Source organism: Ambystoma mexicanum, chromosome 5p, assembly GCF_040938575.1.
Source record: "Ambystoma mexicanum isolate Mex_15411 chromosome 5p, UKY_AmexF1_1, whole genome shotgun sequence".
Classification (NCBI taxonomy): Eukaryota; Metazoa; Chordata; class Amphibia; order Caudata; family Ambystomatidae; genus Ambystoma; species Ambystoma mexicanum.
Window position 1 is genome coordinate 890646564 of NC_090930.1, and position 12403 is coordinate 890658966.

A 12403-nucleotide genomic window follows, 5' to 3' on the forward strand; every position below is an offset into this window, starting at 1 on the left:
CATGTATGTACGATATAGCACATTGAGTTGCACCAATCTGAACCTAGAATTTCTGGATACTTCCTGGGGAACCTAGATCTGTTTCCCATCTAGATTTCAGTTGGATAGCACAGGGTTGGGTCTGTCTATGAGCTGGGCGTATATTTGGGACACCAGCTTCCAGCTGTCCCCCAGGCTGTATAGTAATGTCACGAGAGGATGTGCCTCAGGTTCCTCGGCCACACATCCCATTTCGCCCGCACTGTCCTCTTGACTCGCTGGTACCATAAGAATTGCCCTCCTAGTATACCGTCTATAGATTGGAGTGAGGTAAATTCCCTGAAAGTTCTGTCTTCATACAAGTCCCCGCACGTTTAAACCCCTTTCCTTTCCCAGAGTCTGATAGATGGTAGATCAGTGTTGGTTTTGTATAAATCCAAGATCATCAGGACCTCAGGGGAGTATGCGTGTCCTAAGTCTAGAAGTGCGCTGGTTCTGTGCCATATTCGATTGCCCAGGATCACTAACATGGGCCCATTGCTCAGGCAACTTTGGGGTGCCCAGATGAATTCCTTTGGTCGTAGAGGAGCAGCCAGGTGTTGCAGCAGTCTGGTTTCTGCCGTGACATTGTCTGACAACCATCGGACTACAAAACTGAGTTGTGTAGCTACGTAATACCTCTCCAGATCTGGGAGTGGAATGCCATCTACCCTGTGGGGTAGAGACATTGTGGACAATGCTAACCTGTGTCTGCCTGTCCCCCACAAAAATCCCCGGAATGTTGTCTCGAGCAGGCGAAAAAAGGGGCCTTAATGTAATAATACACATTTTGAAAGTGATAAAAGAAATCTGGGAAGAACGATCATTTTAATGATCGATGCCCTGCCCATCATAGATAATGGGAGTTTAGACCAAAAGCCAATTGACTTACTTAAGTCCTTAAGTGCAGTGCCAGTGTTAGGTTCGTGTATAGATTCCGGAGTGTTCAGCACGTTAACGCATAGTTAACTAAATGAGGTTGGTTGCCACTAGATTCCCACCTCAGGCAAATCTTCAATGTTCCTAAGCCTCAGGTCCGCAAGCGGGAAAAGACAGGATTTCTGTCTGCTGAACCGTATACCCGAGACCGTGGAGAAGTTGTCCAGAACCTCCAGCATAGTAGGCACATTTAAATGGGGGTCCTTGATGAATAATGTCATCTGCATACAGCAAAATTATAAGATCCACCCCGCCCAACCGTATGCCAGCATCAAAAAATAGTTTCCTAAACTAAATGGCGATTGGTTCTAGGCCCAGTATATAGAGAATGGGTGTTAGGGAGAATTCTCTTTAGGCTGAATTTCCTAACCTAGTGAGTCCCCCAGCAGCTTTGCTGGATTTCTGGAGTTTGTTTTTTCCTCCTGCCAAGAGTGAGACTCTTTTTCTCCCACTCTTGGACATGATTTATGGTATTCCTTTGACTGGTAATGTGTTTTATGGGCTATGGGGTCCTTTACTCCATAGGATCTCATGTGTTTTTCCTATGTGTGTTACACAGCACCCTCTGTGCAGTAACACAGGGGTGTCATAGTGACACCCCACCATAGACTCCATACCCTGGGACTGACTACTGTCTCCCAGGGCATGTAAAGTCACCATTGGCTTTACTAGTCCCAAATTATTAACAGAAACCAGTATAAACCATCATATTGTGGACGTACTGGTCGGGGCAATTCGATTGCCCCGGGGTCTGTTAGTCGAGGAGGCACATCTCCATCCCCCCTGATCGAGTTTTGGCTGGTGGCAGTGGAAACTACTTTTTATATTCGACCGCAAATATTTTCCTATGGGATTTTCCCATTGTTCGAGGCTACCAACTTTAATTATTTAATTCTCATAGCCTCAAACATACCGCCGGTTTATTTAATTAATAATTCTCCGGTTGGTATTTTTTGCCAAAGACTCGATTCTAAAATGGCGTTTGTGTTCTCTTCTGTGACTCCAACCCAAGTCGAGCCCTTTGTTCCACTTTTTGGCGGGCTTCTCCACAGAAGCCTCCAAACGTGGTGCCACTCTGTCTGGGTACCACAGGGGGTGTGGGAGGGGGTTTAGGCACCCTGGACTGAGCTACCTTGGTAACTCAGGTCGCACTCTTGTGTGATTGGCCCAAGTGGTGAGCTGGCCGCCTCACCACTTAGCATGTTTGAGTGACAGCAAGGCTGAGTGAATGGGGGTTTTCTGCATAAAAGCAGAGCTTTGGGGACTGGAACTTCAGAAGTCGCCACAGGACCTGAGAATCCGACGAGGGAGAAGCTGAGCCGACCTACCACGACGACACCACCAGTGGAGCCCTGCAGAACCGACTCACCACTTCCCGACGACAGAGAAGATCTCCCGGCTGGAGAGGCTTCTTCCCCTGACTGGTGGGCACAACCAGTTTACCTTTCTTTCTTCGCACCTCAGCCCGGTTTGTGGTTCGAACTGCCCGTGCCAAGCACCCCGGCAGCCGGATAGCCACTCACCACTGAACCGTGAATCACCGGACCGCTCCTTGTACCTGAGAAACTCTGCGGCTGGTTTCTTCCCTGGCAGTGCAACGGACTCCTGTCTTCCTCCACGATGAGATCCTCTCTTCCCCCGGACGAAGCACCGACTTGCACCCGCTGCCAGGAACAAGTAGTGTTCTCACCACTTTAATGTACCGTGTCCGCCAGGCTTCCCTTTCTAAAGATTGCTACAAGGTAATAATAACCCCTTAACCTTCTGGACTGGGCTGGCCACCTTCTGGACTGGGCTGGCCCCCTTGACCCTCTAACTGGTCCCTTTCTTTGGTCCAACTCCTTTTTGAACCTTTACAAGACTTTTGTGCACTGCAACCATGTGACCCTGGACACATTTCGTTTGGATCCTCTGAAAGTGGATCCGGCCTCTTGAACTCTAACTTCACGGTTTTACTTTGCCTTCCTCTCTTGTTATGTTCTGATAAGTGTTGGGATCTGTTTCAACTTGTTCTCTGCTCTTCTCTCCCTTTTTAAAACGAACTATTAGAGTGCCATCTACGTTAAGCGCTCACCGCTGTCTGAAAATAAGTGGGGCTTTACTTAAGACTTGTCTAATTATTCTTTTAAGGGAGTGTATATCTTTTAGTGACTGTGTTTTTGAATTGCTTACTATTAGTGCCTGTGTGTTTTTCTAGATGTGGTTTTAAAATAAATAATTATATCTCTTTTACACCAAGCCCTGGTCAGTGTTTACTTTTTCTACTGTGTTCTCTTGACCTATTGTGAATACTCTGTATACTGCCTAACTCTTCTTGAGGGAAGTCTGACTGCTCAGCCACAGCTACCAAGTGAATCTGTGTGGTACAGACTGCTACCAAGTGGGTTTACTGCCAAACACCTGTAGTCCTAAATCTTTCGCAGTGGTCCCAGAGGGAACTGCACAGGTTTCTGCCTAACACTGGTGTACAGCGGTGGGATTTGTATTGAGTATACATTTTAGAGTGCTTGTTGAACACTTTAAGACAACTAACCACAGAGTTTAGCACTAAAAAGCTGATTTTCTAACTGTCTGCTATGGAGAGTTATACCCTATAATCATTGTCTGCCAAAACTGCTGATTGCTTAAAAGTATTGTGTAGACATAAGAATCTCTCTGAGAAGGGCAAGAAAATGGAACTTATAGAAAGATTGTTAGAAAACCAAAGTCTGGGTGGTACAGAGGAATCTACCCCCCCCCCCAGCAAATGTAGAAAACAGTGATGATATTGATCTGAATCAAAGTCTTGAGAATGAGTCAGAAGAGGAAAGTAAACCTAATGAAGTTAGCCACTCTGAGCCTCTGTCTGCCTTACCTGCTGTACCTACTGGGCCCATACCAGGTCCTACATGTTAACCCTGCTTATTTTGAACTTGAAAAAATGAAGCTTGAATTAGAATACAAACGTTTTTTAGCTCAATCTGAAAGAAACCAAGAGCTAGAGTTCAGAAGAATGAATGCCCAGGCTGAGCAGAAGCAAGCTGGGTTAAGACTCAGAGAAATAGAGCTTAATCATGAGTTAGAAATGAAAAAGTTGTCTGTGGAAAATGCTTCTCTCTCCTCTGGTTCTTCTAGGAGTTCCAGTCCCAAAAGACCCCGGATGCCTAAGGAATTAGTGTGTATGTATGAACCTAAGTTGGATGTGTTGGATTGGTTAAAAATGTTTGAGTATAATCATGGGCTCCAGGACATCACAGGGAATGAGTTACTTCGCTGGTTGTTCTCTAGGCTTCCCCCTGTTGCAACTGATGTGGTAATGGAGTTGGGGGAGGTGGATAAGAAGGATTATGAATGTGCAAAACTAGCTTTGATAGCTAGATTTGGGAAGACCCCTTCCCAGTACCTTAAGAGGTTTAGGACCCTCAAAAAGAATGATGGTACCCCTTTGGCTAACTGGGTGAGTGAGTTTTTGAAAAACTTATGAGGGAACTGCACAGGTTTCTGCCTAACAATGGGCAGCCTTGTCTGGTACCCCTGCATATGTCCCATGTCGCAGATACAAACCTACCAGATATCACTCTTGCTCTGGGTTTAGTATATAGAATTTTCACCCATTTGATAAAACTTTCCCCAAACTCTAATTCCCAGAGAGTCGCCGAGAGCCATTTGCAGTAACTGGAATCAAATGCTTTTATAGCATCTAATGATAGCAACGCGTAGGAGCCACCCTCTTGGTCTATCTGAGCCATAAAGAGTTGGAGCCTACGGAGGTTTGCTGTGGTGTTGCGGCCAGGCACAAAGCCGTTCTGACCGGTGTGCACCAACCCGCCGATCAGTCTGGAGAGCCTGTTGGCTAATATCGTGGTTAACAGCTTGACATCGTAGCTGAGCATTGCAAGTGGACGGTAGGAGTCACACTCGTCAATCGGTTTCCTGGGTTTAAGCATCGGGATAATGAGGGTCTCCCTCATGCTTTCTGGCAGAATCCCCAGATTGTGTGCCTTCTGGAACACTTTAAGTAATAGCGGTGTGAGGGATGATTCATAGGTTTTCTAAAACTCCGGGGGCAGCCCATCGCTGCCTGGGGTTTTGCAAGCGGCCAGAGATTTTATAGCCTCTGTGATGTATTTGGTGGTGATGTCAGCGTCTAGGGCCTCTCTTTGTGTGGGTGCCAACTTGGGTAGTCCAATCTCCCCAAGTGTGCCTAGGATTTCCTCCTGTGGGATTGGGGTGGCGTGCAAATATAATTGGGTGTAAAACAACTTGAAGGTTTCATTGATTTTCTGCTGTGTCTGATGCAAAGTGCCATCCGCCCCCTTCAATGTATTCGTGAGGTGCTTGGGGTGTTCCCTCTTACAGAGCCAGGCCAGTAGGAGGCCGGGTCTATCTGCCTCAGTATGTGTCCTAGCGGTTATAGCGGTGTAGTCGAACTTGGCTAATCTGCCCCATGTCTCTCTACATTCGCCCCTTAGCCGACTTAAAGTTTCCTCTTCTTGCTGCGTGCCCCAGGCGGCGGATTCAATCCTTCTAATTTCATCATCCCGCTGTTCCAGCTCATTTCACAGTAGTCTCCTAATACCACCTGCCTTTGCAATAACTTCCGCCCGTATTACAACTTTGAGGGCCTCCCATACCGTACCTCGGCGGGCATTCTCCAAAGCGGGATGGAGGGTCTGGGGCTGGTCATACTCCATTCAACCGTCCAGGGTGAGTGGTCCGAAATAGATCGCCCTAAATATTGTGCCAGTTCCATGTGGGGGAGATGTTTGCCTACCAGTGAATATATGATCTATCCTGGTATACAGACCATGTGGGGACGAGAAGTAGGAATAACCCTGCACCCCAGGGTGCAGCTCCCGCCAAACATCGGCTAAGTCCAGTCGCTCTATCACTGGATTTAGTGCGGTGGAGCCCGCTGCAGCACGGTTTAGAGGAGGGGTGGACCTATACAAATCCAAGTCGCATACGCAATTGAAGTGCTCCCTCCCCCCCAAATGAAAAAGCTGTTCCTATATTGATTTATTTTGGTATACAGCAATTCCAGATGGCCCGGGATATTACAGTTGGGGAAATAAGAATTCACTATGCACGTCTCTGTCTGCTCGATATAGCCCCCACACTATCACATATCGGCCCTCTGTGTCTGATTCTACCTTAACTAACTTGAACGGAATCTGGGGACTGATCCACGTGAACACCCGCTCGCAAAATTACAATAAGCAGCTTCGAACCCCTGCCCACCCCAGTGCTCTTGTAATTTAACCATGGCCTCCTTTGTCAGGTGAGTTTCTTGCAATAGGGCTATTCCCACCCTCTTCCTGTTTAGGTAAAATTTTATTCTGTTCCTGCGAAGATAAGTGCCAATCCCCGAACATTCCAGGTTAGCACTGTGACCCATGTTGCCATATTGGTATAAAAGCAAACTGGCGGGTTGCCTTCTTGCCGCCCTTGTCATTCCGCAGGACAGCAATGGTGCGGAACCCCCTGTATCATGGGCGCTCTGATCTGTTCTGCCCAGAACCCCCACCCCCAACATCCCCCACAGCCCACCCATCTTTAACTTGAGACTTCACAACCGTCCAAATATCCGCTATTGTGAGCGGAAGAACAAACAACAATAACAAACAACTGCACCCATCTGCCGCCATGGGTTGGTGGCGCTCTGGTGGCCACCCACCATCTGGACCTGTCCAGGTCATTTGGCGCGGGTAAAGTGCTAGCAACAGGCCTGCACTGGACTTTCGTAGGGTGGGTTTTAGTGCACTGTACATGTGGCTCGGTGGACTCACCGTCCGAACCGGCATTCAAATTGGCATTGCAGTGATAGTGAGACATAGTGGTCACCGTGCCGCAGCTTCATAAGGTGACTCTTGTTCTAAATACATTCCCCTGTTACCACCCTCCCGGCCCCTCTGTGTTCATGTGATGGGTTCCTCGTCGCCAGCCAAGTTGTTGTGCTCCAGCCACATATTGGCGGCAGCGGGCGTTTCCAGGAAAATTGCCTTGCCTTTATAGAGCACCTTGAGGCGAGATGGATAGAGTAACATGTATTTGAGGTTAAGTTTTCGGAGCCTCGCCTTTATCGGCACAAAAGAGTTCCTTGCTCGTTGCACTGCAGGCGTGTAATCCGGGTAAATGAATATCCTAGAATCGTCTCTCTTGATTTCCCCGCCCTCCTTGAATACCGGAGTATAATTTCCCTGTCCCGGAAGTTCAGGTTTTTTGCGATCATCAGGCATGGGTAGGAGCCTGGTAGGGCCCACTTCTGCATAGATCTATGGGCCCTTTCCACTGAAAAGCCCTGGGACAGGTTGCCGGCGCCAGTCTCTTGTTGCCACATGGTTTCAACAAATTTGGTTGGGTTCGACCCCTCCATGTCCTCCTGGATCCCTAATATGCGAAAGTTGTTGCGGGGGGCGCGTCCCTCCGCATCCTCGGATCTAATTATCTTCTCTAATTATTGTACCCTAGCTTTCAGATCTGACGTGGTCTCTGCGGTTTCCTGTAGGCCCGCTTCCGCCGTGGTCACTCTTTCCGCCAGGTTACGAGCATCTTGACGCATTAATTGCATGTCGGATTTGACCTAGTCTATTTTGGTGTCAATAAACAATCTGAGTGCTGCTATAGCTTGCAGTACCTGTGCATCCTTAGAGTTATCAGCAGAGGCGGGTGGTTCCTGTTGTGTGGCAGCCTCGTGTTGCAATTGCTGTTTGGGTGTGGCTGCTGAAAAGGATTCCATCATCAACGGCTTTGGTTTATTTTTGGAGGGGTGCTTGCCTTTCTGAATCCTCTGTGGTACTGCAATGGTGTCTGATGGGTAAGGCGTCCCCGTGGTGTGACGGATGCAAAGTCTTGCGGCAAGTCGCCAGTCTCGTGAAAGTGCGTGATCAGCCAGCCAGACAGTAGTTGAGCTTGTGGTGTGTCCCAGTGATCTGATCAAAGTGTGAGCAGGGTGTCTAGGCAGTCACGAGGTGGCAATCAGCGGTTGCAGGTGATGGTGGGTTGGGTGGCTGTTCAATGGTTGCACCCTATTAGCGGTCCAGGTGTCTCGGTGGGACCACGGCAGCAACAGTGGCTTTCTTCCTCCTCGGTAGGATGTCCTGGTGTGCTGGTGTGAGCACAGCCGGACTAGCATACGGCAGTGAAATACGCTTTCCCACCCTAGTGCCTATTTCGTTTTATAGCATCTGTATGGGCCTGCCACTACAAGGCAGTGGCGTTCAGGTCGCCTAAAGCAAGAGCTTCACTTGGTAATGCCCACAGGGCGAGTCGTAGAGCTGGGGTGTAAGGAAGAGTAGCTTCCAGTGATGATGCTCCCGCAGAGGCCGGGTTCTGGGGTGTTACCTGGGGGTGTTAGTGGATGTGTGGAATCCACGTAGGATACGCTGCCCTGGACAGCCCACACATTCCTGGCAGTCTGGTGTCTTGGCACCCCCAGTGCACGGTGAAACAGGGGCTCAAGTGGCCCAGTAGAAGTAGCTTGCTGGCCAGGGTCCAACAACTTCACTAGTCAAGGGGCAGCCTGTAAAAGTAGGAGTCCTGGGTGCAACCGAGAGCCGGCTGGTGTCTCCCAGCACACAGGCCAGCGGGTCGGGGCTTCAGGGCCTGTTGCGAGCACAGCAAGATCCTTAGATGTGGGGTTTGATGGCGTCGCCACTCCCTGCACATCAGCCTGGGATTGGCACCTCGCGGGCAATGCGCCTCAGCGACGCTCTCCAAGGTGAGTTAATTGTCGGTGGATTCCAGGGCTGTGTCGCAGCTCGGGTAGGGACGGAGAGTCAGTTGTGGATCCTAGCACGGCACCATGCAAGTCAAATAGCCGCTGGGCTTGTAGGTATGAGAATGTGCTCAGGCTGTCTGATAGTACGAGCAAAGATGAGGAAGAGGTTTCAGCCCGCCACGCAGCTCTATGTGGGCCGAGGATCGGCCAGTTCCAACGGGCACAGCTCTTCCCCAAGTGTTCTCAGTGATCCTTCAGCGCCATTTTGTGAGATGCAGGGGAGCCTCTCAAAACAGTTGTTGCGGCGGCGCTCCGGGTCCGATTTTCCTCCAGAAACACGCTGGGTGGTGGGAAAGGGGTTCATCCACCAAAGGATACGTTCAGTTATAGCAAATTTGTTCCTTATCTGCTGCAATAAGATCGGGTACAGGATCTTGGACGGGAGCTCAGCAGAGCAACCTCCTCACGCCATGCACGCTAGCCACGCTCCCATGAATGTCACTGTCTAATAGTATCCTATGTAGGATTTACTTTCTTTCATTCAAGGGAACTGTCAGTACGCAAACCTCATACTCCGGACCAGCTCCAAAGGATGATATAATTGTAGTCGAAGTACCAGCATCCCCCTGTAACACAGTACTTGTTTTAGTATGGATGATATCAGCAAAATGGAACAGAGACAATGGGATGCAGACAATGGTACATATAAAGAGAAACCCATAAATTACACATAGTGTAAACAACCGACAGTATACATAAATAATTTCATATTATTTTAAATTCCAAGCATAATACATTCTCATAATTGAAAAGTGAAATAAAATCACCTGATAGGCGCTTGAAGTTGTTGTTGACCCCGGAAAAGAAATGGATGCAGAATCTTGCTCCTTCATTTTCAGTGCATTGTCACGAAGTGGTAAAAGGGAAAATTAGATTTGCATTAGATATGTGGGAAGATCCAACAGTCAATAATATGAACTTCTGCAAGTCTGTACGGCTCACCAATGGTATACTGGACATGTCAGTGGTTTCGTCACTTGCTAGGGTCTGTGCTTCTGTCAGTATGCTCTCCTAAAAAAATGGACATGCCAAGCAACCGATTACGAAAAGATTATGCTTCTTTTCAAGGGCACTATGGCATTGTTTTCTATGGTCATAATTACTTTCTCTGATACTCCATAAACCAAGGACAGATGTGTAGTAAAATGTGGTATAGTTCAAAAGTAATACAATCTGGTAAATATGCAAACTTTAGTAAGACACATTTACACCGAAAGCACCAATCCGTTCATGTAGTTTACCTGTTCAGTGCCCCACCGCCTACAGCTAATTCATCCTCCGGGACTCACCTGAGGCAGCATGTGCATGAATAGAGTTGGAATTGCATTTGGAAGCAATTTACGAGACGTTCTGAGTCGATACTTTTTTGTGTACTGCGATTGGTCGTACATATCTGGGGTAAAGTGCAGGCTGCAGATGTGGAATCGATTGGCCCTCAAGTCTCCCAAGACATCCTGGGCTCTACTTTCAAGCTCGTCCACCTGAAATCTACAATGTCAAACCCATTCTCTTATTAAATCAATATTCATCGGGAACGTATGCATGATTGTGCCCTTACTTTTGACATGGCTCCTAGATTGGCAACCGAAAACCATACAAGCAGGCATTCTTGAAAAATCTGTATAAAGAAAGCACACACAATTACAAAACAATTCTACTGAATGCATGACATTGACGGAATGATATCAAAGTTTTCTATGCAATGTTTGTTTTGGTCAAAGAAGCAAAACCTGTGTGGCGTAGTCAAATATACACTGGGATAACTTTCATATAGAATTGATTGATGCAACGGATATCATAATGTGTTACACGTCCGTTGAATGTACTTTCATGCATCAAAAGGAAACATGCTTATAGACATGGTCCGAGAAAGATGGAATTCTATAACAATTGATACTGATGAAATTTTCTATATATCGAGATCAGAACACCATAATTGTTTTACCCTCTGCATCGGGTCCATTTACACATCCATCTCCTCTGCATCCTGTTGAATAGGGGTGGAGCTGTGAATGCCCCGTGAGATGCCACTCTGAGCGTATGGGGCAAAGCTTTTATGAACAGAGGATAGCAATAAGTACAATGTTGTATTTCGTTTAAATTCCATAAAATAGATGTCAAATGAAAAAAGAATGTGGGAATGTGTCAGGGAATGGAGATATCAATGTGTTTGCTACCCAGCTTCACCGGCTTCACTCATTTTGCTGCTGTCCAGCCGGAAAGCGACCCTGCTTGGATGTATGCCCCAGTAAAGAGGCACTTTTCATTTGTTTGAGTTGGCTCTTAAAAAGGAGGTACCGTTTGTGTTTCAGGTACTCCCAGAAACCAACACCAACTAATTTCAATATGAAACAGATTTACTCTTGGGATGGCAAAGCTGTTCAGATGTTCATTCCAGCGACTTCTTTAAAAGGTTTGTGGGTAACTCACACTCCCTTTCATGTTATCTGTTGAACCCTTTCTCCGTGCATATCTTCATTGCTTGACCTGTTCACAGCATGAAGTGCAACAGCACTGGGATGTTTAATAATTGAACTGGGCTCGGTGTCTGCGTAAGTAATCCGGAGATTACGGTTACAACAAGGAGCTGCTTCAATAACCCAAGCATATTTTAAGGACAGGAAAGCAAATCTGTTTGGAATGTTTCAGATGTATTTGTTAATTTTATGTTAAAGATGCTTATACCGCACACTGTTGCCACCTGCATGGTCTTCTGGCGCTCTAATATCACACAATTGCATGCAGTTTACAGAGCGTTTCCAATCACTGGGGGAAAAACCATAAACCGCTTATTTGTCTTGAGTGTTTGCTTTTACTTTGTACACAGGGTCCTGCTATATGGCCATTCTAGATGCGGATTATAGTCGGAAAACAAAGAATAAATACCTTGCCAGTGTGGTGAACTATACCGTCGGTGCTCGGTGGACCCAGTGTCTGTACTGGGATGAAACGCGGGAATGGAAGTCGGATGGGTGCTACCCACAGCAAGGACCTACAGCAGCAACTATCAACTGCAGGTAGTGCATGTATGGTCACTCGATAATCCATTCTGATGGACATTAAACATTTCTTTAGGAAATAGCACACAATCCGCTTAACAGCAGTCTTTGAATGAATGATTCAAGGGTTATTGGCTTCCAAGGTCTAGTCTAACATGGCGACATGTTAATTCATAAACTGTTTATATTCCTTTTCAAATGTGTTCTGTATAGGTAAATTGCGTCTTCCTAGCTTGTTGTCAAGCCCAAAAAGACCATGCATCAAGTACGTTTAAGGTAGAGACCCAGTATAAAGACTGCGCCCAAGAATAAGTTGCAAGGTGATTTATTATTTATAAAAAATGCCCTTCTTGATGACACGTGTTTTGGCCTTTCTTAAAGCCTTTTTCAAATCAGGGCTACTCAACCAAATTATTAGTATAAACTCGTAGTCTTGGATGCCCCTAATACTTTAATTAGCGTGTCTGCTCATCAATAACCTGGTTAGATCCCTGTTGCGCTCTGTCTATACGCATCAGATCGCGTGCTTTTCCTCGAGGACAGGAAGCACGCGATCTAATGCATATAGACAGAGCGCAACAGGGATCTAACCCGGTTATTGATGAGCAGACATGCTAATTAAAGTATTCAATCCGTCTTTGAATTAATGTCTTTTGTTCCATATCTAATACAGTAAATTCAAAGTAAC

General features: G+C 46.9%; 1 protein-coding gene across 1 annotated transcript in view; it reads left to right on the forward strand.

Moving 5' to 3' along the window:
• PKD1L1 (polycystin 1 like 1, transient receptor potential channel interacting) overlaps positions 1-12403 on the forward strand; it is a 2330280-nt gene that overhangs the window by 1308695 nt on the left and 1009182 nt on the right. The window contains exons 28-29 of the mRNA XM_069613333.1: positions 11029-11129; positions 11544-11733. Of these exons, the coding sequence (XP_069469434.1) occupies positions 11029-11129; positions 11544-11733 (291 nt within the window). The remainder of the gene's footprint in view (positions 1-11028; positions 11130-11543; positions 11734-12403) is intronic.